Source organism: Rhodnius prolixus, unplaced genomic scaffold, assembly GCF_049639745.1.
Source record: "Rhodnius prolixus isolate KJV_2025 unplaced genomic scaffold, Rpr scaffold_5, whole genome shotgun sequence".
In the NCBI taxonomy this organism is placed as follows: Eukaryota; Metazoa; Arthropoda; class Insecta; order Hemiptera; family Reduviidae; genus Rhodnius; species Rhodnius prolixus.
In genome coordinates, this window is record NW_027411624.1 from 27,250,877 (window position 1) to 27,277,861 (window position 26,985).

A 26,985-nucleotide genomic window follows, 5' to 3' on the forward strand; every position below is an offset into this window, starting at 1 on the left:
AAAGAATGCAGATATTATGTCCATCTTGTATATTTATAACCAAATACCAGAGGCATTCTGTAAATTTTCCGATAAGAAAATTCCAAAAATGTGAAAATACGCAGTCTATAGTTTCCAAAAGTTTTTTTGCCCCTGGAGTTAATATTTTAGTACTTGAGGTTGCCAAAAATTTAAAGGTAATCTTTGACTTAAATATTTCATCCATAAACCACACGTCCTGCTATTGCGATAGTAATAAAACTTCATTTTATTTTCTTTGTTGCTAATACTTTCTCAACCTCATTAATTTATACATTTTTTTTTTTCAGTTTTTGAGATTAGATAATAGCTCATTCGATTTTCTTTAAACTTGTTATACATAATACAATCATAAATTTAAGGTTTATTTGAAACGATTTTCTCTGGAAAATTTATTTTAGGCCATTTCTGGATGAGAGAGGGGTGGTTACGATTTCTTCTAAAGTGCTAATTTATTAAACTAATGATTTACCACTAATATAATAATAAATGCCAAAATTGTTTGCCTAAAACTCTACAGGAAGTATGATCGCCATTTTCTAGCCTTTTCTTTAAAATTGGTATATTTAATTATGCATATCTAGCTAGTTCTGTAACTCATATTTCCCACAAAATTTATTTTAGAGAAATTGTAGGTTGAATGGTTCTTTTGGCTTTCATCTTGTCCGTTCCTACTCTTAATAGTGCAGTCCTTAAATGCAATCTATCTGATCTAACCTCCCTCTGGGTGCACCTATGCATATTCTTAATATAATAAAACTCATCTTACGATCAATTACTTTGTAATAAAACCTTTAGAAGAAAGGCAACTTTCATACAACATAAAAAATAAATTTTTTAGTAACTGTTTATCGTGAGTTAATCGGGGATTGTAAGCTTTGTCGTCGATATTGGTTGGTAATTAATAGCACAGAGACGAACAACAATATTCAAATGTCAATTAATTGACCCTTCTTTTTCAAACCACTAAAAAATTATTACCGTAACCACGAAAACCAAGAGCATCTGATTACCATAATTAAGGTTAATTGTAAAAGTCTCTAGTAGCATTCAACCGCAAATCTACTAAATTATTGTTTACATTATTTTACAATACCGATTGATTTTGCTACAGTAATGCAAATGCTTATTCATACAAGGGTAGAAGAACTCATGCTAACCGCTTCTACCAATAAAACACAATTCATACCTAATAAATTTTTTAATATGTGACGGCACCATGCCATCATGCATAAAAACATAAAAGTCTCAGACCTGCTTTCCGCCATATATGTATAATTGCTTGCATTCCTTACATAATTTAGAACCTTTACACAATTATTAGAAAAACAAGTTAGTTTTATTCCAACAATTTTAGATAAATTTGCCCAAATAAGATCTTTTCACATTGTCTCGAGTTAAATTTCATCTGAAACAAAAGAAGAAATAATTGTTTTAAATTAAAAAACAAAAACCATGTCGATATATGTATGAGTTTGATAACATTGTGGATGCTTATTATCATCATGAAATATTTTTATGCAGAATTGCATTTATTATTATTAAACCTGACTAACTTTAAATAAGTATCATAGGTTGAAGGTACCTATACTAACAATGAATATTGTTAATTAATTAACAATTATCCTTCAGAACACCTTAAGCTGCGAGCAATAAATAGCTCTTTATATGAGTTGTCGAAGAAACTAAGAATAAACAAATTGTTGTTTAAAAAAAATGGTCAAAAACATTCTTACTTCTGGCCAAGCGAGTTTTTGAAAAGTTATGATTTCATTCACATATTGACAATTTAAAGACGCATAAAATTAATTAAACTAAACCAGCATACAGCATAATAAATCTGATGAATGGATGCTTTTTAATTTCAGGTTGAAACTGTTGGTGAGGTATACATGGCGGTTGGTGGAGCACCAGAAATTTTAGAAAATCATGCTGATGTCGTGGCATCATTCAGTCTGCAGATAATTACTACACTACAAGATGTGAAGCCTCCAGTGCCCGTGCAAATTAGAATAGGTTAATAAATAACTTAAATTAAAATAAATTGTTTTCATTTCTATTAGGTTCACTGAAAATGCCCTTTAAAAAAAATTTACACCTAATTTCTTAAAATGTGAATATTTTAAACTAACCAAAAACACTTGTATTCCGTGAAATCTAGAGGAAAATGTAAATATAGAAGATTAAATTCATAAATCAATGAACTTCCACAAAAATTTGAGAACTTCTTTACCTAAACTTAAAACCTTCGATAGTGTGAATGGCTTACAAATTTTATCTCTATTAGTATCGTTTTCGTGGTTTTCAAATGTTGAGGGGTGGAAAATAAATTTCAAAAATATCCTACGATCGCGTAATTTCGTCAATAAGGCAGGCCAAGTAAAAAATAAATTTGTTTTCAACACTCTGTTCTTTCTTTCTTCTCCGAAAATTCTTGTAATTGTTGGTGACTGCTTCAACTACAGTGTAACCTTCCTATTTGGCAGCCAGCTAAGTTGCGGCCGTTTGCAAACTAATCGAATTAAAAAGTTTGGCCTTCCTATGAGTTTTCGTTCTCGAGATATTTTTTTTTTTACACGTGTAATATTTTCAAAAAACCACTCATTGTACTTCGAAACGGTAGTTATTCCGGTAAAATATCAATTTCAGCAAAATTGATTCGATCGCAATGTTTCGAGTTACTTTTTACTCTTTTACACTTAATAAGAGCAAGGAAAAACAATCCACTGGTCCCAGTATTTATTAGATTTTGTTTCAAAACTTCCAAATTTATTAATTATGGCGCTTAAAATTTTAGGCATGCATTCAGGACCGGTAGTAGGGGGTGTCGTAGGCCTAAAGCTGCCTCGTTATTGTCTATTTGGAGATACGGTAAACACTGCTGCTAGGATGCAAACGACAAGCCAGGTACAATATTTTTACTGATTACAAAAAAAATCCTATTTTCAGATAGTACTAAACAATAAATTTGTCTACAATTAATTGGTTCATACATATTATTTAATTAAACTAGGAAAAATAAAATATTAGGTACTTGGAGGTTGCTATGAAAGGAAAGAGACTGTAAAGCCAAATATATTCTAACCGAAAAGAACTTCTTTGTCTTCATAAGTATCAGAGTTGTACTTATGCAGTATGCTAGTGCTGAACTGAACTCGAATAGTTGCCAACATCTAGTACAGCAGCGGCCTTAGATAATACTAAGACAATAACTGTTAATAATATGTTGAAATTCTAAAGAAGTGGATAATCCTCTTGGTCTACAGTATGTACATTTAGTATGTTACAACATGTATAATTACATTTCTATTTCAATTTCCAGCCAGGAAAAATACACTTAACATCAGCTACCGAAGGATTATTGGATAAAAAACTATTTTACACAGAACCAAGAGGGGTGATACCAGTGAAAGTAAGTCAAAAATTTCATTTTATTTCATTGGTTTAAACACGCCCTTAAAGTCCCCCATCAATACAGTGACCAAATACCTGAAAAAATGGATGTAAATTCTGGAGTGCATCTTAGTGCATTTACTTTAATTATGACAAATTTTTCGCATTATTAAATGTTAAGAATCTAGCTAAACATCTTAGACGGTTTTAAGATGATTTTCTTCCAAGTGATAGATTGACTTTTTCTATATGATCTTTCTGAATTAAGTAGCGAGGTATAATTATTTTATTTGATAAGAAAAAGTCTCAGTCTTCAGTTTATCTTTTATAAAAATATAAGAGAAATAGTTTCTGGAAATGAAGTACAAATTTCTGATCAGCTTTGTTAAAGGAAGGTTAGCCTAAGATATTTTAGTTATAACTTTGACTTCTTCTTCACAATCTAAGAGAGGGAAAAAAGACAAAGATTATATTAAAATATCTATGCATTTTTGGTTTTCATTAAGTCAGTCACGCACGAATAATAGTAATTTAATAGTTTAGCAAAAATTTTAGTATATGTACCGCCAAAGCATTTGTGCAGTTTGTACAATCTGGGTCAAGTAGAGGTTGTTGATCACTACATTGCCGTTTGTCCAGTTTTAGGAGAGTTCAGAATTAGATGTTTTGGGAGAAAACAGTTAAGTAAACCCCAATTTTTTGAGTACTTGAATGGTAGGTATTGGATTCAGCTTAATATGTTTTTTATATGCGCAGGTAGATATCGGAAGTTTATGATAGAACAGTTTAAATATTAGTTTCTTCTTTTAGATTTGTGTATTTTTGTTTTGTTCTGTATCAAGTTGGAATTTTTAGTTAGGTGCTATTCTGCTGATGGACGGTGTTCATGCATTTGTGTTCTGTACGTATTGTAATTTTTTTTTTTCAGTGTTATGTTTATCATAAATGAAAAATATACACTTTATTGTTATTATTAGTTTAGAAAAACTAATTCTGATTTCGCATCTAGTTATACCTCTTAAACTTGAACTACGCATGTAAAACAAGATCGTAGCGAGAAAGCATCGATTCATGAGTTAGGATAGATCTATGTGCTTTCTAGTCTGAAATGAAGTGATCTTTTCAATTTAAAACAGCCGAGTGATAATATATATGGAGCCTGCCTTGCCAATGTTAAGCCGCATATATGTATCTCAACTCACACATGCTACTCGTCCAAAACGAGAGAGAACTGGACAGGGGCTGAGATAGTCTGTACTCTTCGAGTCATAGACGTGAATATTAGAGCTTGCTTATTCTTAGAAAGCGTAATTCAAAATGAAATGTTGTGCACAAAAGCTGCATTTGCGCACTAAGAAAAGTTTTAAATTGTTAGATACGTCACTGAATTGCACATCATGTCTTGAACACGCACATTTTTTACTTTTAACGTTGTTGTAATTATTTATAAGATATTGCAATGTCGTACTCCTGTGTCCTCTGTAAGCTTAATAAGCTTAAGTAATTTTTTAAATTCTTTCAATTGACTCAAACCTATTTGATACATTTAACCTGTGCTATTCAATTTTTCACTCGCCTTTACTTTTGCAAAAGAAACTGTTTTCCATAAAATAATTGTGTTGAACGAAATCCTTTTAAATAAATTACTTTTGAAGGGCCACCAGTTTATTTTCTCATTGAACTGTTAACCATTTTATTTCAACTAGCTACCGCAGTTGACAGGTGATCAAAATTATAGTATAAATTGGTATTTCAAGAAGTAGTTTACTAATCATACAATTAAGTTAACAGAATGCGACTGATTTTGACATAACGAATTGTTCCTTGAACCTTTAACAAATGCTTGTATTAAATTAAGGATCAAACGGTAATATTCTAAAACAACAATTGGCTAGAATGTTAGTCTTAAGAAATAACTACCTGCTTTAAAGAGAATCACAAAGTTATTTTATGCGAGTGTATATCTCTCAGAAACTTAATTATGTAACGACTAATTATCATAACTTAAATCATAATATAAAATTTGACACTTACCTTAATACGCTGAATTGAATATGAATGTCAGAGGCCACAAGATTATTTTCGCCTTGAGGTGATTCAAGTCGTTTCAGCACTAGTTTATATATAACAATCTTACTTTTTTATCGCGAGATTAATCAAATGCTCATTTCTAAGTAGATATGAAAATACAATATTTTATTATTTAGGAAATTATAACAGCCTGAAGAAAGCAAAAATCCTTTTACTCGAATTAACGAGTTATTAACTTTCATTGTGTGTTAGTATGGTTCTAACTTAAAAAGAACGTAAGTAACATAGACGAGTCACCTGAATTTTTGCAACCTCCTAAAGCAGTTGCCAAGTTATGTAGGGTTATTATTTTTTGCTTTTACTTTAACATAAACAAAGGGAACAGGTGAAAAGTTGAAGAACATCGGGAACATGTACTGATAATATCATCTAAAACGAACTAGATGTTTAAAAACCAATAATTTAATTTCCTGTTCCAATAACGACAGTTATTGGTGGCTTATAATTAATATGATTAAAATTTAAACACTCAACTTTGATCGATTGCCAACTTCCAAGGTTTAATTCAGTCTGAGTGAAATGAAGTGAGATGTATTGATTATAAGAAATCAGCCGTTTAATTATTTCAATTAGTGTAGAGCTAATTATTTCAACTCAAGTTGAATAACTGCTTGATATTTAGATTTCATAGTAAGTGTTAACAAGGGAAGCATCTTAACCCTTAGTAAATTTCAAAATTCGCCACTTAAGCCACTCACTTTTATCAAATTTATGAACGTTAACAACACAGCAATTAGCAAGATTGGTACCACTCCATGAAGAGCACACCGCAATCCGTCCCTTGTCTGGCATGAATATCACGATTGAAAAATGTCTGGCGTCTCTACTGCTAAGAAATCCCACCTTCATGCTTCATTTATGTAACTAACACAGTCCAAAAATAAATTTTTAAAACTCACATTCTCTCAAATTCGTATTTCAGCAATTATTATGGTTTTATTCAAACTTCAAATTTTTGCCTTACTTTCTTATTATGTAAAGAACTTTAAGAGAAGAAAGAAGTCACAGAACTGTTCTTAAACTCAACTTTTATGTAAAGAATTATCGAACAAAAGTGTTTGGTCATTGTTTTGAATAATGTAGGCATTTCCATTAACGCTACAAAAAAGTCTTACTTCTCACTGCGTAGGTAATATCACATACAATTCTATAATATGATATTTTAGAGGGAACCTTACCAACCGCTCCCTGAGAACTTCCAAAAAAATTAATTTTCCCGGAAAAAAGTTGCAAACAAAAGTCATTGCCTTTTTTGAGTAAGGTTAATGCTCTGTTAACAATTCATCTGTAATAGTTTTCGAAAAAATGAAAACCCTTACGGAAATTCGCCCGCAGCTGATTTCGCTGTTCTATTAAAACTTTAAATTATTGCGAATCATTTAATTCACTTAAACATCATGCAAATTTGGAATCTTATACTACATTAAAACAGTATTTAAGAGGGAAAGCTTTCTCCTCTCCCAGCAGACCTCTCCTTCCCTCCTGTTTTAAATATGAGTTGTAGATATGAGTGCGGTAAGAGTACCAAGTTATAGTATCGGAGCCATTTTTAGAAAAATTTGAAAAAAATAAAAACCGCATTCAATAAAGTGGTACTTCAATTTAAGAATAATAATTCCTCTCGGCCCTATTGTTCGCTTACTTATGTTTACAAGATGGCCACCCAGGTTATGTTATAAGCAAATCACCAATACTCTGGAAGAAATGCCCTTTGGGCCTTAGAGTTAGATTTGCAGTGTTGAATATCGAAGGAACGAGACGAAGAATCGGGTCGCTGCCTAGGGAGAATTAGTTTAGTAGTAGATATTGTTGAGTAATAGGGTTTGCTACTACTAAAATAAATCTTTCTAATTATTAAAGCTCTCAAAAGACTGAAGTAGAACAAAAAAACCCTCAGTAAGATCAGGGCATCACCCTTACGGTTGTGTAAGTTGAGTACGAAAAATTCAATACGTAGGATAGCAAAATACCCCGGAGAATACTGCCTACTAAAAATAGACGATAGAAAAAAAAAGAAGAAATGAGGAGCTGTGGCAGTCGTTCGTGAACCGAATATTTTTGTAGCCAATTTAATTTGCATATATTTTCGAGGCTCCTAAAGGCGCTGTTTTCTAACTAATGTATAGTTAAGCAATGAGAATGGGGCCGAATTTAGCACACAGAAAGTACATTTAAAAATTAAATAAATGACAAAAAAATATAATTTTTCCAGGGTAAAGGAGAGATGGAAACTCATTGGCTAATAGGATACACTAATGAGAAAAATTAAGTGGAAAACAGTTTATTTGAAAACAAGAAAATCAATATACATATAATATATATACAACAATAAATACTTTATCACAGTTAGAGGAGAAAACAGTAATTGGTAAGATACTGGAACGATTTCAAGCAAAATTTGTAGTTACAATTAGTTAATGGAATTAATTATTCCATTGTTATGTACTTAAATAAAAATTAACTAATAAAAATAGTTGATGTATAATATCTGGAACTGAATAAACAACCTAGTAGACTTCTCTTCCTTTTCAGATAGTTACTCTTTTAAACAAATACCGCAAATACTATCAAACTTACTTTCTTCAGCCTTTTTTTTTGTTTATACATATTCTGTTGTATCAGTTTTCATTGTTGCAGGTTCAGTTGTTGTAGTCTCCGTTGTTATATTATCTGATTTCAAAGAAGTTAAACCTTCATCAACTTCTTCTTCGACAGGCGCACTTTCAGAGGTATGTTTACATTGACACGCATCTGCTGTGTGCTTTTCTATCCAAGGTAAATATCTATTTACCCTACAATAGACTCCTGGGTAATTGGGCCGAGCACAACCCTGTCCCCAAGAAACAACACCTGCAATTAAAAAAAAAAAAAATTCTTCAATTTTCACTGTTTTTAGTACATTATTTTCGGATGGAGATGTTGGCTTTTACAAATTTTTTGAGTGACTTATTACATTAGTCATAAACTTTAAACTCAAGTCCCCACACGAATTTGATCAATGATGACATAAATAAACTCTCAAAGGTGGAGGAAATTAAAAAATTAAAAAAGTAATATGCTGTTTCGAATAAAGTACCATAGCAGTTGAGCGATTACGACCTCAAAAATTGAGATGTATTGTAGTGCAGGGTTCGATTCCCGGTTATGGCTTGGATGGTTAACGCAAGAAATGTACGAGTAGGGAATGTTCATTCCGTGATACCACAACGGTATTTCGGCTAAAAGCCTGCTGGAAAAAAATAGACTCCTATTTACTTTTCTTGAGGCACTGAACCAACAATATAAGTCCAGAAAGAAGAGAAGAGTCAACTGGAGACTGTTTCATTATGGTTATACAGTCGAACCTCTCAATAACGGACACTGGCGGGGGAAAGCAAAGTGGCCGCTGTTTGGAGGTGGTCGTTGGAGGTAGGCAAGTTTCATAATTAAAAAAATATGTTTTTTTTAACAGCTATTTAAAAATTGTTTATTATTAATAGATTTAAAAACGATTGCATAATTATTTAGCTATATGATATGCATCAAATCTTTCTTAGTTATCCACAAAATTTATCAAAAAACTGCATATTATTGACTTAATTAATAATTTTTATTATAATCATCACATGTATTCATAACAGTAATAATTTATGGTAAAATTATCATCTATTATTGTTAAAAGTTTTCTTGTTAATGTTTTTAATTGCGAGGTTTCTGCTGCAGCTGCTACGAATAAACAACACTTATATGTTTTATAGTTTTTATTTTAATTGTACTTTATTACACAAGGTACTATATACACTTGACGCTAACTCCCAGTACACAACAACAACAACAACAACAACAACAACAACAACAACAACAACAACAACAACAACAACAACAACAACAACAACAACAATGACGCTGTACAGACGCTACAAGCCGCATTACTGACGCCACAATGCCGCCAACCCACAAAGACAAAATTACCAATGTATTAATTAAACATTATTTAACACACCCCCTAATTTTATCTTTATCTATAACAGGTATGCATTTATTTATGAAACAATTAAGTCTTTAAATTTATTGAATTTTACTCCACCTAAAGGTTTTTGTGAAAATGTCTGCGACTTGATCATTCGAACTACAATGTTTTACATTAATTTCACAGTTGTCATATTTTTCTTTTATATAATGGTATCTTACATCTATGTGTTTTGATCTTTTATTTATGTTACCATTCTTTATTATATCAATAGCACTTTTATTATCTATAAATAATGTACAGTTCAAATTTTTACCAGTTAGTTCATATATGAGTTCTTTTATAAAAATTAACTCTTTACAACATTCGGCACTACTAATATATTCACTTTCCGCACTTGATAATGCCACTATATTTTGCTTTCGCGAGCACCAGCTAACCGGCCCGCCTCCATAGTATATCACGAATCCAGTTGTTGAGCGACGAGTCTCAGGGTCTCCCGCATAGTCGGCGTCTGAGTAAGCTATAAGCTCTTCTTCATTTATTTTTATACCTTACTCGCGGATTTCTCACTTCTTTCTTTCTTTTAGGTGTTAATCCTTTAATTTTTAGCATTTGGTAGGTTGTAGCACTTTTTTCATCTCCTACTGTATCTTCTTCTTCTTCTTTGACTTCTCTGTCACTGGTTTCACTCAGCTGTTCTAGCTCTTTGGCATAAGTTTCTAAAGGTATGTTTTCTGTTTCATCAGCAAGTCTTAATTTCTTCTCCTTTTTCTCTACATTTCTCTCCGATTTTTCCTTCTCAGCAAGTAATTGCAGTAATTTCTTCCGTCTCTCTTTTCTATTTTTCCCAGTGATTTCTCTATCCTTAACAGGCGAATTTCCATTTGGTACAGTTATTATATCACTCTGGATTTTATCCTCACTAACTTGATTATACTGTAATTCACTTTGAATTTTTTTAAGTTTACATTCGAGATTTCTTTTTTCTTCATTCAATTCTAAAATATGATTTTCTAATGGTTTAACATCCGTTTTTAATTCACCTTTTCCTTTCATGTACTTATTAGTCATCAAAGATGCTTCTTCGATCTTTTTTAGCAATTTAACTTTAGACGCTCGTAATTCTACGTACAGTTGTTTTACTTCATCTTCTAAAGAAATTATTTTATTTAAATTAGCTTGCATACATGTCTCGCAGTCGAACTGAGATCTTTCATTTTTTAAATTCAATCCATCCACCATTCCACTGAGTTTATTAATACACTCCTGACTTTTATGTCCCAAACGTCTGTGCCATGTTCTGGGATTCAAATTCTCTGCAAAGTTCGCTTCTACTCTTTCCTTAATATCCAGATCTACCGAGTATAGGCCACTGGAATTCCGTTTTCCTTGTAACACTATTTCATCATTCGTCATGTGACTCGAAGATCCCGAATCCAATATCCACTTGGAGTTTGATGTTTCATTAGCCAGAAAAGATATGTCGTGTTTTTCAGGGTGTTTATTTTTTCTAAAATAGCAGTTCTTCTCATCATGGTTATTCTTTTTGCATATTTTACAGAATTTACTTTGCCTCTTATTGGGGCAAAACTTGGATATATGTCCTGGTTTCGAACAACTAAAACATTTTACCGGTGTTGAATAAGAACGATTTGTTTTATTTTTAATCTCGCTTTTGAATGCTACTGCAACATCCTCTGAGCATGAGAAACGTTTCTCCTCATTTGCTAGTCTTGTGATTAAATTTGAGTGTTTTTTCCTCGTTGGGGGTACTCTCCCAGGCACTCCAAAAATGTCTATATTTACTGTCAAGACTAGTTAAAATTTTTGACATAACCATGCTGTCGTTTATTTCATTATTCAGGGCTTTTAACCGAAAAACCAGGTTTTCTAAAATGCTAATATTAGTTGATATATCAACGCTATTATTAAACTTGAAGTTAAAAAATTCTTGCATTAAATCGAATTTTTGTTGCGTTGAATCACGCTCATACACTTCTTTTAGTTTTTTGAACATTTCTTTAGAGTTATTGCAAGTCATAACATGTGTCAGTGGTATTTTGTCTATTGAGAGGATAATAAGTTTTTGCGCTTTTGCGTCCCTCTGAACAAACAAATTATAGTCCTTATGGTCTTGTGGAGGTGACGCTTCCTCCCCAGACACAATGCCATATAACCCATTGGCCTTCAATAAAATTGTTATTTTAAATTTCCAACACTGGAAGTCCTCGGGTTTCTTTAACTTGTCTATTTCTATCACTTCGTTTAATAGATTCATTTTTACGGGTTTTAATGTAGCAACGTGCAACTAACCTTTATATTCCTTTAGTAGTTTTTAAGATGGACAACGGCCTGGGCCCATAACCTGTTAAAAGTTTTCTTGTTAATGTTTTTAATTGCGAGGTTTCTGCTGCAGCTGCTACGAATAAACAACACTTATATGTTTTATAGTTTTTATTTTAATTGTACTTTATTACACAAGGTACTATATACACTTGACGCTAACTCCCAGTACACAACAACAACAACAACAACAACAACAACAACAATGACGCTGTACAGACGCTACAAGCCGCATTACTGACGCCACAATGCCGCCAACCCACAAAGACAAAATTACCAATGTATTAATTAAACATTATTTAACAATTATTTGAAAAATAGAACAAACCTTTCGGCAAGTAGACGATGGCTCGATTTGGTTTATGCAAAATCTTCCAACATATTTATTTTCTCTTCTAGAGTTAATCAATATCGTTTGAGAGACATATCGGAAAAAATAATATTGTTCGTCCAAAGTTATATTGAAAAATGGTTAAAGTGGTACAAGATGTATGGAGCTTATATAAGAAACTTCAGGAAAAACCAGAAAAAAAAAACAAAAACTTGAGAGGGGTTAATTATTTTGATCACCGCGTCAAACGAACTTTAAATAAAAAGGTGGTCGTTGGTGGGAGGTGAAACATATAATCCGTTCCACAAAATCAATGCCCGCGGTCGCTATGTAGAGTGACCGTTAGACGGAGGTTCTTTTATATATAGAAAGTGTATAAGGGATAAGACGGGGAAATCCAAAAACTCTCCGTAAATGGAGGTGGTCGCTAGTGAGAGTGTCCTTTATTCATTAAAAAGTGATCATCTATAATTTTTGATTAAAAAATGAATAAAAGAAGCAGTTTTTCGTCGCAAGAATTCTGCATCATCTAAGTAAAACTGTCAATATCCAGTAAGCAAAGCTAGAACAACAATCTTTGGATGTGATAGGAAATGTGTATATACGGACAATAGTTGAATCGAATAAACTATAATAACAAACCATGAAGCCTGAACTAGACTAGGGCAGAATTGGAGACAGGTCTAAGTTAACATGATGATGGCATTACCATTAATCAAACTTTGTTATTGGAAGTGTGAGGTCGTTTCCAACAACGGCCGCCTGTTGGCAGAACTGAGGGGTGAGGAAAGCAGGGCGTACAGGCTGGAAAGGGTGCTGGACAGTTTGCATGCAAACAAATTACATGTTACGTCACAACTAAGCTTTAACTCATACACAGAGACTTTCCACATATAACCAAGGGTCCAGGTACAGGTTGTATAGGTGGTGTTGGTGCAGAGACGTGAGAGCGTTGGAGGCAGGGAAACTGAAACTGCCCTTCAACAATACCCCTCCAGTGTGCACGCTGTCTAGACAGAAACTACAACATTCCCTCCCACCATCACAGCGCACCCTATCAGACTTTAACTTAGTGAAAACTGTATTGCAATCCGTTTGATTACAGTTTGTTTTAATAATAATGTGGTCCGCCTCAACAACACATATATACGTTAAATATCTATTATTTTATGTACCTAAATGAAACAGCATATTTATTTACAGGAGGACAAAGCGCTCCTCTTTCTGTCTTTAATCTAAAGAATAGCAATTCTAAAGTTCAAAGTTAATGATACCGCGTACTGTTAATTATGAGACCCTCCTCTAGACAGAACCTTTTATCTAGAACTCCAAGTACAGTTAATTGAAACAGATATTCGCATTATGGTGACGATATAAATAACCAACATTATTTTTACATATTAACCAGTTAACTGTTTATGACGAAGTTATTCGTCATGAAAAAAGTGTAAAATTTTGTGTTATGACGAGTATATTCGTCATGTGTTTTCAGTAGCGACCATCGGCAGTTAATTTTGCAATTTTAGTTAAAACTAAAATATATTCGTAAACTGCAAGAAGTTTGGAATATTTTGAGGCCATGTCGAAATAAAAAGAACTAATAGAAGATATAGTTATAAATTAGTCTTCGTAAATGTATCCTTGTCTTTTATTAGTCATCACTGAATCAATAACGAACTCGTATAGTTTGTTAGGCTAGAGTATGCAGTAAGTGGTGCACCTGGTAATAAAAAACGGGATGAGGATCCTTTTGTTCCCTATTTACCTGTATTCAAGAGGCGGAGCTTTCTTTTTGGCTCAAGATTTAGCGATAATCCAAATTGCGTCGTGGGCTTCTAACCTGCCAAGATATTTTCCTGCATAATTGTTTGAATTTAATCATCTGGTCAGGAATTTATTTGCATAAATACCAGGTCTGTAATTTTGCAACTTACTTGGGATAATTGCAGCAGTGTGCATTCTTTGTAATTTGGTACTTCTGCAAGGGCAGTATTGAGTAAGTGTTTAGTTTATTTAGTGGCACCAGGTTTTCCCAAGTTTTATGATTCTTTGTCGGATTTCCTCATAACACTGTCATTTGAATGAGTATTTGAGATAATAAGGTAATTTAGAAAATATTTTTGTCCGATCGAAAAAAGTAAATCAGTGTGTAGCAAGCTGTTCCCAGATCAACAACAATAGTACATTCGAGTGCAACGAAATTTATTTTTGATGTTTTTGGTTCCTATTTATGTTAATATAAATAAATGAATAAATCTACATGAAATAAATAACGAAAAAAATAAAAATATAAAAGTCATTTCATTGCAACCCAATTTCATATCAAACATACTCTTGACGAATATATTCATCATCGCTTAATTTGTACGACGCACGTAGGGGACACATTTTCCAACAAGGTCGACACAGTTAACTGGTTTTATGAGATGAGCCACTGACTCTATAGATTCCTTTCATCTCTCATTTGGGACAGCAGTTCCCAATAAATACTTTTGATCAACGATTCACAATTCAAATAATGTATTTCCTCATCAAAATATTTCTCGAAATAAAAAATCGAGGAAAGTGATTGGAGGCACCAACAACAGCTGTAACTGTCCTGTTTAACTAAGTCTACACACAGTTTGCTTTCTAAGTTAAACTCGAGTTCAAGCAGTAGCGAATTTGGAGCATTGATGAATAGATAACCGTTCTCTCATTATTCAAAAATTTCTTATTTAATTATCACTAAATCTTTATAAAATTTAATAATTGTAGTTCTTACTAATATTTTAGTTGTACACTTCAGTGTACGAAGACAATAAGCGCAGCTATAAAAATAAAACTCTCAACATCAAAAAAGAATTCAATAAGACCCGATTAGTGTATTTTGGTCTCTCTCAAAGATATAAAAGAGAAAAGAAAAATAAATAGAATATAAAGTATATCGAAATAAAAAAAATCAAGTAAGGAAGTGAATGAACCCAACTAACGAAGTCCTTTTATATGTACTTTTTATAGAGGATGCAAGGTTTCTGGGAAATATTTGTATGTATGAAGTGTCTAAAGAAAACAAGTTTACGACAAAGCTTTCATAATAAAATACTGAAATGTATTTGGTATTGGAAAACAAGAATGTACCCATACTAAAAGAAATTATTATTAAGGAAATTTAGATAAGTATAGCGCAAATATTGTAGTACTTTTATATTTTATTAAAGGAAAAAGTGGCCATAATATTTTAAAGATACTTTTATAGCAACAGTATTTAGTGTAAATTGAACTTTTAATTTATATTTTGTCAAATATTATCCTGCATTGTTTTTATAATGTAAAGAGAATACATCACGATACAGAACAACTAACAGGAAATACAGTTCAATAGTTTTTAATCGATAGAGTATAATTTTTTTAAATTTTGTCTGGGGGAACAGTAACACGATTAGTTTAGTATCTAAATAATAACAAATTTACACTAACATAATTTATAAAAACTTTTTTTGTTGACAGGTAATTCTAAACATAGACTTCTCATTCTATAAATCTTATAGTATGATTAGGTGGTGATGAACAAAAGATTAACGAAGATTTTATTGAGAGATGCGAAAACGATAAGTTACAAAAATTCTCTTTCCTTTAAATGAAGAAATTCCAAGAGAGAAAATGAAGAGGGATTTAAAAAACATGATTAATTTTCAAGTATATTTAAATTTTGTCTTTAAATTTACTCACATCACAGTAAGAGTAAAGTAAAGTAAAGTAATCGCCTATTTTTTCAGGCGGGGCTTAACGTCCAACTACCAATTAGGTGTCGTGGACGGAGGCGACTAGCAAACATACTTTACTGTAAATTTCTTTTATTAACCATTAAATAAAATCCAAGGCCTAAAGACCGGGAATCGAACCCAGTACCACAATACATATTAGCTTCACAGGTCTCGCCTCTAACCGCTCGGCTACCGTGGCGCCTCACAGTAAAGCCGTTTTCAATTAGCTTCTTAAATTGTTTTGGCAGCAACCTCTCAAAGGAAAGCCATTGCTCCTATGTACAAGAGGCTGAGAAGGATTCTGTCCTTCTTTAGTAAATTTACGGAAATTGTTGGTCCAAGAATAAAAAAATTTCAAATATTGATATCTTCTTTTTTATTTTATTTTATGTTTTGTCTTTACATTAACAATCAATCAATCAATCAATCTTTATTAGTTTTAAGGCAATTGCCTTATATAAATAGTTTGGAGATCGTACAGAGTTATTTTAATTTATATTAAGTAAAAGAAATAAAATTCCTCTTCATTCCTCTTGAATCAACAGATGGTTGCATTTTTATTTCTTTTACTTAATATAATTTAAAATAACTCTGTACGATCTCCAAACTATGAATATAAGGCAATTGCCTGAAAAGTAATGAAGATTGATTGATTGATTGATAATGCAAAGACAAAACATAAAATAAAATAAAAAAGAAAAAATATTGATACCTTCTAGCCTTTATTTTTCCCTTAGTTTGGAACATGAGACGAATCATATCTATAAGTTTAGTAAAATGCACTCCAAAATGGTTTACTGTTTCCATAATATCAATTCCGGCACCCAGATTAGTTCCAAAATAAAAAATTGAGATGTTACATTAAGTATTCAGAAAGATTTCTTCATATGTGATGAAAAGTAAAAAATAAAATCTTTTTAGTGTTAAGAAATCTACATGCAGATTATAATTAAATGAATTTTTCACAGAAATGTATTATAATTGAAAAATCAAAAATAATTGTGACTTTCGTAAGTAAATGAAAGACTAAGTTTTGGTATTTTTATGATATTTAACACCACACTAAAACGTACACTGGAGGGAGGATGCTCTACTTTGCACAGAACCACAATGGGTCCAAGTTTATGTGATAGTGCGCGAGATATTTCCTATTTATATAGTAAATCCAAATTGCAGGCGTAATTATCTAAGCAGGATCTCTTTTAGAGTTGGAGAATGATTTCAGGGTAAGTGTTGTTTGAGTGTTGGGATGGGATACCCACTTGAGAGATCTCTGAAGAACTAGCAAACCCATTACAGGATTATTCTGCAATTAGAGTAAGTGATGCGGCTGTAACTTACCACACTTTGTTAGTTCAAATAATGGGAACCCTGCTCGAAAACTGATAAAGATAAGAAAAAAGTAATGAAGAAAAAAAAAAAATCAAATTTAATTGAAAGAATTAGTTTGCCTAAGTTTATGTCACTAGTTCAATAAAAGTAAAGTTATTTTAATATTAAGTTCAGATAGGTTGTTCCTAAGCAATACACATGAGACTAACTAGTTAGGGTATTAATACTTTTCAATTAGGCCAAGTGAAAATTCAAGTTAGGCTGGCCGATAAAATTGAAAATGTAAGAGAAGGGAGATTGGCGGGCCGTTTGCAATTTAATGAATTGGACTTATTTAAACGTAACCGCAGTTACACAGCAGCGCGCACAGCTTTTAGACAAGTTTGAATGTTCCAGTCTCTACTAACACTCTGGAAATATGCAAAATCTTCCATTTGTTAGCAGTTACGGTAAGAATTTAATCAAATTAATTTCAAGTTTTTCGCAGTAGATTAACAAACTGATGTTAGATTCAACCACATCTTATCCTGAATTCATCTGAGTAATATTTTCTGCACTTTATGATGTTCACTAGCTAATGGAGGAAGAAATTTGAAAACCGCTGTGCAAGAGCAGTTCAGAAAAAAACCCTTGCTAGACAGTGATTGTTTTAGTAATTTCAGTGAGCCAGGGGATCGCTATTTCACCAGTTCTCATCTCACGTTTAAGAAAACACCAGATGCGTCACAGGGATGCATCAATATCTGAGGCCATTGGCACCCCAAAGAGTTTTTTCCAATAACTGACGTCTCTTGGCAGCGAACTCTCTTTACAGATAACACTGACCATTAAACTATAATAACAGAAAAAAAGTGGAAAAAAAAGACTAAATATAAATTTGTCAGTAAATATTGACTTACCAACTAGTAAGTGGTTCTGACCATTTCTGACGTGGAGTGGTCCCCCACTATCTCCCTGTAAAAGTAACGAACATTAGTTATTCTCGACACTGTATAATATCAATCTGTATATGTATAGTAAAATAAAATATAACAAATTTACTAATTTTAACATAGAAGAGAATTAATTATGACTAAAGTTAGTTGCTTTCCACTACAATAATCTATGCAATAATAATGGCGATGGCCAGCTTAACGGAATTAAGTTGCTCTTTTTACAGTTATTAAGTGTTCTTTAGTTTTATCACAGTCTCCATAGTTTAAAATATTGAAACAGCATTATTTTATAAACATTTTACAAGCAATTTGTACTATTTAAAGAACAAATAAATCCCTGAACAATCAGCAAAAATTTGAACTAATAACAATTGGAACGTGATTATGGGAAACTATATTGCGAAGGTTAGAAAAAGTAGACCGCAAACATTTGATCAACATTTAACTTCAAAATTTTTGAAGTTTGGCCAATCCGCTATTCTGACTTAAGCAATTTTAAAAGATGCTTTTCGATGTTTTCCAGAATTTCCCTTACACAAGTATACAGATAACAAAAAAAGCCTTTGTAAAGATTCAGAAATTAATGCATCATCAAGCAAAGAGACCTTAAACTTAAGACACCATGAAATGTACGACGTTTTATCTCACATCCCTCACAAGCCTTCCAAGTAGGAATTTTTGAAGAAAAAAAAGGTTACTGCCGTTCCCCGACCTTAAATGAAAGTGTAACATCTAAGAGTAAAAGAAGTGTTAAAAGACACCGCCAACTAACAGAGCTGGAATAGAAATAAAAACTTCCTGATTGTGAGGCAGCTCTCACAAGTACAAGAGAAGAACACCATCTTTCTAAATTAAAAGAAAGTGCTGGATGAAATGGCGCACTCCAAAAAATCATATATTAGGATTCTGAAGATTCTCCTGTATAATATTAACAAGAAATTCGTTTAATTTTCGAAGGTTCCTAGTGGTGAAAATCTATATTTAACAAAACATTTAAATAAAATAAAATTTTTGTTAACTTTGAGAACTTTAGCGAGAAATGTCTTGTAAATATAATCTTCTTTCGAATAAATATGTTAAAATCATTCAGTGTCAACGCTGATGTGAACTATAATAGCGTAACATTACCAATATTAATTTAATTTCTAAACTTTAATTGGTGAAATCTTCATAGCAGAATATGGCTTCGATGATGTAAGAGAAAAGAGTAAACATTTTCTACTTCGTTCCATCTTTTATTGCCGCAGGGCTAACACTGCTGAGAGCTAATCAATATTTTAATTATTTAAATTAAATAAACTAGCAATCGTTGAAAGTCGGTGAATAAAGAAGAGATGTTCATCCGGGTAAGTTCATGTGTCTAACAGTTTTGGTTAACTGTTCATGACAGAAATAAAAAAAAAATCTGGTACATTCTCTGGAAATACTCACACCAACTTTTCTTTACTCAAATTATAACCGTATAAAATTGAAAACAGTTTCCCGGAGAAAGTTTTCAAAGAAATTTGATAGGCATTATTAGAGAGATCTGGAGTTAGGGTAAAAAAAATCCGAAAGGGATGGTTTGACCAAAGAGGCGCCTATGTTTTTGGGCACTACTAAGTATTCTTCATTTTATAATTGTAGCAAAATTGGCATGGACTTTAGGCGACTTGTTCTTCAGGCCTTGGGTTTCGGCTAGAGAGGTAAGCTAATAATGGTGGTTATCAGGGAATTAGCATGAGCGGGAAGGCTAGAAAGGACTTGTCTATATTAAAACTGTTAGGACAGTTGTAAGGGTTGATCGTGAAAAAGTACACGAAAAAGCGTAACTTAGAAAACAACCCAACTTTGACTTTTTTTAGTATGAAAGGTCATTATCAGGGAAGCATTAGTGATTTCGCGGAGTATTTGCATTGGATGACTAAATGCAATGGAAATTGGAAGGCTTGGTAGAGTAAAAGAAAATTATAAAAGTTAATCTTTAATAAGAATTGGTATCTCTTTTACAAAATAAAAGGAGAGAAATTATTTAAAATATATTTTTAAGTTTTAGTCCCCCAAATGGTATTTCTTTATAAGTAGCTTAGAACGAAACGATTAACAAAAAATTCTGAAATAGTTGTTGCTAAGCAGCCATTCATCTCCTATGATTCTGTTTTGTACCAATTTTGCAGACGTCAATGATTAAAAGTTTTTATCATATGAAAGGGTATACTTAAATTTAGAAGTTTTCACTTTGTAATTGTCTTTTTTGACAGAGATTGTATGGGATAGAAGACAAATTTTTCAGCTATAAAATTATCTTTTACAAGTTTTTGGTTTATTCTTACTCTAAGATGCAACATTCTGACAAGAACTTACTCGGAAATAAGTAAACATTTAAGAGTCAAATGCCCTCAGCTTAGCTAGTAATAGTAATAATAATAATAATAATAATAATAATAATAATAATAATAATAATAATAATAAGGGAAGGGATTATTAGATTTTCTCTTCCTAGGAGCTTCTTACAGCTCACTGTCCGGTGATGGACAGCGTTGTCTGTAACGAGAGAACACTGTCCGGAGGCCGGCAGTGCACTGGAAAAAGCTCCGGGCGCTAATGACCTCAGCTGTTGATGCGCAAAAAAAAAAAAAAAAAAAATAATAATAATAAGGGAAGGGATTAGCTATGAGGTTAGCATACTGGACTCCCACGCGGAGGTCCCGGGTTCGAATCCAGCAGCTGACCCTTAGATTTTCTCTTCCTAGGAGCTTCTTACAGCTCACTGTCCGGTGATGGACAGTGTTGTCTGTAACGAGAGAACACTGTCCGGAGGCCGGCCAGTGTATTTTCTCTAATAAAAGAATTCACAAATGGTCTCTGTAGAAAATATAAAAAAAAAATATATGGATAGAAAGAGAAAAGAAGGAAGACGAAGAAGCAGATGAACAAAAAGTGAAAAGAAGTGATTGGTAAAGAAGTAGGAATGATTCTATTACAATATTATAAAAGTTAGGTAAGTTGGAAGATGTAAAGGTTGTGGAGGAGACTGGAGGAACTGTCTGGAAATGGGTGACCGTGAAAATTGGGATCGTGGGTGTGAGTTAGTTCGGTAGTCCATCCTTTCTCAGCTGGATGACTGTGAAAGAGATTGGGGGGGGGGTAATAACGGTCGGACGAGCGGAAGAGGAACATGATCTGGAGGTGGCGGCGAAGATGTAATGGCCTTGGCACGTGCCCACAATCGCATCGATCTGCAGATCGCTATGGTAACAGCGTCCTGTTCACGTCACTTCTCTAATCTGGTTGTTAAAACAGAATCCGCGACACTTGTATGTGCCAATAAACTGTAAGTCAACGACATCGTTTCACAAAATATATAAAGGAAATGTATTATAAGAGGGAAGTATGTTATATCTTCCGTCAATATATATGCTAAATAATTTGTTTACTATCTCTTTCTTCTACTTATTCAGAACTATTTCCAGAAAAAGGTTTACTTATTCTGGCTATTTTGAAAAATGAAATTTTCGGACCCAGATGGCTAACGAATCTAATGCAATTAAAACACGGTGAAAATAGAATGTTGAAAGCTTCCGCATTTTCTAGATCCTCTAACTCCGTGTTTGGAGGCAAATTGATTAATCGAAAGCGCCACTTGACTTAATCGATATTTTTCGTTAATCGGCGTTCGTCTCCGAATAAAAAAAAGAGAAAAAAAAACCTGTTAACATTTTCTGATATTAATATTTTTCTACTGATGCGATTTAGAAAAAGGAACAATAAACAAAAAGTAACTGAAAATTTACTGTACCAGAGAGGCCCGAGAGAAACACCTTCCACCTGCACATTTTAGAATATAACTTGAATGTACAAAAATAAATGCATAACAGACCTAAACAAAAATGGGAAGTATTAAAAACGGAAGTGGGAACACTAGAGAGTTGTAAAGTTATATATCTCGCAATAAACCGAGCAGATAATAATATTAACCAGTCGGCTTGCTTACTAATTTTCTCGAGTATTTCCCTCTGTGATTAACAATTTCATTTCTTATTTATTTTTTTTATAACTCTCGGTGAGAAATTAATTAAAAAAATACAATTTTTATTTTGTCTGCTTGTATAAATAAAATGGTTAAAGAAATAATGTCAGAATAGAAATCCTTAAATTTAACTGATCTTTTCTTTTTTTTTCAACTTCTTTTACTTCAGCTAAAGAAATTAGTAAGAATAGAAACCTGAGTCCTAGTAAATACACTGAGAAAGTTAATTCCTCACTTAATTTAGAAAAAAGAAAAGAAAAGGAAAACCCTCTATCTCGCCAATTTGATTGGTTGTTAAGAAGTGTGTTGGGTATATACATATATCTCAATTTTGTCCGTACGATTGATCTCTGCTTGTTAAATACTGAGGTTGCGAACATGCTATTAACTACGATAATGGTAAAATGCTGTTTTAGCCAAGTCTAATGAAACCAAATACTTAATGCACTAAGGTGGGAGCGCTGTTCAAATATGCCCGATTAAATCAGCTCTAATTCATCCACTGAGGCCTCGTGTTGCAGCTAATTTACTCCGCTATACGTTTAAATCAAAATATATAGAAATTGTATTCCTACACTGAGATAAATTAAGTAAGAAGGACTCACACGTCCAGGTTTTGAAAACATGTTGTTTTCCATACAATCATTATCTTAAATGAGATTATTTTTGACAATATGTTAACTAAATAACAACAGTCTATAAAAAATAATAATAACAACTTATTAGGGAAGGGATTAGCTATGAGGTTAGCATACTGGACTCCCACGCGGAGGTCCCGGGTTCGAATCCAGCAGCTGACCCTTAGATTTTCTCTTCCTAGGAGCTTCTTACAGCTCACTGTCCGGTGATGGACAGTGTTGTCTGTAACGAGAGAACACTGTCCGGAGGCCGGCAGTGCACTGGAAAAAGCTCCGGGCGCTAATGACCTCAGCTGTTGATGCGCAAAAAAAAAAAAAAAAAAAAAAAAAAAAAAAAAAAAAAAAAATAACTTATTTAAAAGATAAAATAAAGTTTAATCATTCACTAATAATTAATTACTGTAAACTTACAAGGTGTGGCTTTTAAATAACGAGACTAATGCTATAAAACATTTTATTTTAAATTTATACATATTTAGTTATTATCACCTTCAATATACACCCCTCCCCCAATCACTACAACGCTCCATGCGAATTTACCATTGTTCGAAACCGCGGTGGAAGTCTTTTTCTGTGAGCTCCTGCATGACGCGTGCCGCTTTTTCTTTCATAGCTTCAACGGACTGAAATCGTGTCCCTTTTAATGCTGATTTGACTTTGGGGAACAGATAAAAGTCACATGGGGCCAGGTCAGGCGAATAAGGCGGATGACCTAAAACTGGGATTTTGTACTTGGATAAAAACGTCTTGACAGACAATGCAGTGCGAGCCGGCGCGTTGTCTTGATGGAGAACCCGTGACTTGTTCTTCCACAAATCGGGGCGTTTTTTCCTTAGTCTTCCACGGAGTTGAGCAAGCATCTCACGGTAGTAATGTTGATTAATTATAATCGATATTTTCATCTGTTTTGGACGTGGAAGGGCGACCCGGGCGGTCATCATCTCCGACATCTTCTCGGCCATCTTGGAAACGATTGAACCACTCAAAAACTTGCGCATGTGATTAACAACATTCATCGCCATAAACTTCTTTTAATAAAAGATAAGTTTCAGTAGCGGTTTTACCAAGTTTCATGCGAAATTTAACAACAATTTGTTGCTCTACTACAATGTGTAGTATCATGTTTTCGGCAAAAGGGAACTTACACCTCTTACATAAACGACGGTTCCGTTCAGACAGATTTCTCGACAAACACGTGAGACGCTGCAATCGAAAGAGAAGGCTTTACGCTGCACAGCTGTCGGTCGTTAGGATTTGGTGCATGCATAGTTCTTCTGTAGCAGCATCAGTCTCGTTATTTAATAGCCACACCTCGTATAACTGTGAGGTTCTCGGACGGTTCCAAGATCGAAGAAAGGAAGAGCCGGGGATGACATTAAACTTTTTAATTTTTATTGTTTGACTTCTTTCACATCCAGTTTATGGTGAAAGATAAAAACTTAGCTTCATCCTAACTACCACTAGTTTCGGAAAACAGCACACTCTCTTAGCAACAAATTGAAATTTCAGCAGAGTTGTCTGCTAAAACTCAGGAATTGACTGACATAATTTGAACTTAATTACAATAATTTCTTAGGATTATTTCATGTTTTACTTTTAAAAATAAAATTGATGTTTCCATGTTGTAAGTGTGAAATCAAATCTCTCTATCACAGGCAGAGATAGGTTACGTGGGTTCGTGCAGTTAGACTGGGTTACCTTAACAAGTAAACAAACACTTTACTCCTGCCCTGAAGAGATGAGCAACGTTTTCTCTCTCTCTAAACAAATTTGATATGTATGGTTTTTCCAGATGCGCTATGTCATTTTTTTTGCTTCACACTGGAATCTGCTATTTTTCTGCGTTTTTTTTTGTTTATATTTAAAAATTACAACAAACTTCTTGTTGAGTAATAATGAATGTTGCAGTTGAAAGTTGACTAATAGTTTTCAACATCATTCCAATCAATATTGGCCTGTCATGAAGCTTTTAATTTATTTATGAATGTCCTTTTTTCTTTTTTTTTTTTACTGCAACTATGTTTATTTATTTCTCTTACAGAACAATGAATAATAAAATAATGTTTCAGAGAAGGGTGAGTGACTATAGATGTGTAATCAATTGTCTTGGTCACCCGGTTGTCCATTATTTCTGCATTTTGCATCTTTGCAGTCAGAAGTCAGAAGGATATAAAATTCATTGAGACCGTTTACGAATGATATCCAAAAATTTAGAAGCAGATTAGATTATTTTCGTTCAACTGATTTGTTTTGTTTTGTTTTTAAACTTTAATAATCATGAAAATGGATGGAAAAACTTTTAATTGTACTGAAATGACGCTTTAGAAAGAAAGTTTAACTTGACAACTCTTACAGAACTCTCAATTATTCTGACTTGTTTTATGTAAAAGATATTTTTGGTTGAAAAATTTTCTTAAAACATCGTGAAAACTTACAAGAGAAAACGAGCATAATTATTGATTGCATAATTAATTACCATCAATCACCTAAATTTTATTTCTTTAATCAAAGCATACCTGACAGGAATCTTTACCACCATCCTTAAATCCAGCGCACAACATGTTGTCACTAATCTGATTACTCATGTAACCAGTTTTTCTACATTCAGCATTCGACATAATGGGCACTTCTAATTCCTGTAGTGTTGCCGATATGGATGCTCTGTTTAGCAAACTGCGTACTTTAACCTGCATCTTAACACCCCATCCAGTCACGATTCCTGTCTCACCGGCGAATGTTTTCTCTGTAATCATAAAAATATAAGTTTTTTTTTTTATAAAAATAACAGTAAAAAAAGGACAATTTGCCTTTAAAACAAGAGAACAAGAGAGTAAATGGTCTTCGACAGGCGGCAACAGCCATACCATAATACGAAACTTACCCCACTTTGTTTAACTGCTATTCTCAAAGTTCGAAATTAATAATTTTTTGGAATTGAAGCATTTTTTTAAAAATGTTTACGGTAAAGCACTCTTAATATACAGGGTGTCCCAAGCTATATGGATAACGACTTTTTCTCGGAAACTAAGATAGCTAGAAAAAAAACTTAAAAAAGTAAGTGTCCCTAAATTTTTGTTAGAAATCCAAATTTAATTTGTAAATTCTTTTTCGGTGCTTCCAGAAGCGAGATACAGGCACCAACTTCATTTTTTCAAATGGGGAGGTGCGATTTTTATTTCAGAAATAGATTCCTCTATTTTTTTTTTTATAGAAAAATTTACTTGAACGATTTTTTTCTGTGAGCGATATTTTACAAGTTATGAATGAAAACATGATTCTTATAAAAAAATTCAAAATGATATTATAACGTTTTTTTGATTGAATAAGAAGAAAAGTACTATTTTATTATAAATTTTACTCCTCATTAATATTACAGATCATGCTCGAAATGGCCTCCTCCACCATTAGAGATGCATAGACATGCTCTTTCCTGCCAATTGTCCCTTACTGCCAAAGAAATAGATCCGCCTTTAACCGAGTTACAGGCATCTATTATTCTCTGCTTTAGTTCATCTACAGATGCCATCCCGGCTTGATTCTGATACACCTAGATTTAGAAATGCTTTTAGGTAAGCAGAAATAAGGAAAGAAAGAAAAAAGTTATGAATAATCACCTTGTTTTTCAGGTATCCCCAAAGGAAATAGTCCATAGGTGTCAAGTGCGGCGAACGAGGTGGCCATTGAATCGCCCCCCGTGTCGATATAACACCATCAAGCATGTAAAGAGATATCTCGATAGGAAATTTGATGGGCGTGTTATATCTACATGGGGGGCGATTCAGTGGCCACCTCGTTCACCGGATTTGACACCCTGTATAGTAGTAGTAGTAGCCTTAACAGTGTTTTTCAGGTGAAAAATCAAAATTGTCAATCAAAAGAACTTGATTTGATGGTTTTTAACAAGCCGGGAATCCCAGCTTCATCCCTTATCTACAAGTTCCTCACAGAAATGCTAATGGAACTTTGAAGAAATAAAACAGATACTTTTAAATAAAAATTGAAGAGCGAACTGTCGAATGACAAAGATAGAAAGAAAAAGTTTTCAATTTTAGTAAATGTCTAAGCTTCACCATGTGGTTCATAAATATTACTCTTTCTGAATAATAACAAAACAAAGTATGGTGTCCCTGCAATGAAGGACGTGTCATGAAAACCAAAGTGTTCTAAATATGATACAAAAAAAAGGACAAATATAAA

The 26,985-nt window shown here is 33.0% G+C and overlaps 2 protein-coding genes and 1 long non-coding RNA gene across 18 annotated transcripts in view; 1 reads left to right on the forward strand and 2 right to left on the reverse strand.

Annotated features, from left to right (window-relative positions):
* The window catches only part of LOC141458703 (uncharacterized), a 22,165-nt gene extending 19,683 nt beyond the window's left edge, over positions 1-2,482 (reverse strand). For all 3 annotated transcript variants that reach the window (XR_012461106.1, XR_012461105.1, XR_012461103.1), the window contains exons 1-2: positions 2,151-2,482; positions 1,273-1,426 (exon numbers count right to left, since the gene is read on the reverse strand). This is a non-coding gene — a long non-coding RNA (uncharacterized lncRNA). The remainder of the gene's footprint in view (positions 1-1,272; positions 1,427-2,150) is intronic.
* LOC141458702 (soluble guanylate cyclase 89Db-like) overlaps positions 1-7,987 on the forward strand; it is a 17,025-nt gene extending 9,038 nt beyond the window's left edge. The window contains exons 9-12 of the mRNA XM_074137040.1: positions 1,887-2,034; positions 2,816-2,925; positions 3,341-3,430; positions 7,715-7,987. Of these exons, the coding sequence (XP_073993141.1) occupies positions 1,887-2,034; positions 2,816-2,925; positions 3,341-3,430; positions 7,715-7,771 (405 nt within the window). The 3' untranslated portion in view covers positions 7,772-7,987. The remainder of the gene's footprint in view (positions 1-1,886; positions 2,035-2,815; positions 2,926-3,340; positions 3,431-7,714) is intronic.
* The window catches only part of LOC141458698 (trypsin II-P29-like), a 71,324-nt gene continuing 52,106 nt past the window's right edge, over positions 7,768-26,985 (reverse strand). For all 14 annotated transcript variants that reach the window (XM_074137034.1, XM_074137033.1, XM_074137032.1 and 11 more), the window contains 3 exons: positions 25,305-25,531; positions 18,106-18,160; positions 7,768-8,352 (listed from right to left, as the gene is read on the reverse strand). In XM_074137034.1, the coding sequence (XP_073993135.1) occupies positions 8,102-8,352; positions 18,106-18,160; positions 25,305-25,531 (533 nt within the window). In that variant the 3' untranslated portion in view covers positions 7,768-8,101. The remainder of the gene's footprint in view (positions 8,353-18,105; positions 18,161-25,304; positions 25,532-26,985) is intronic.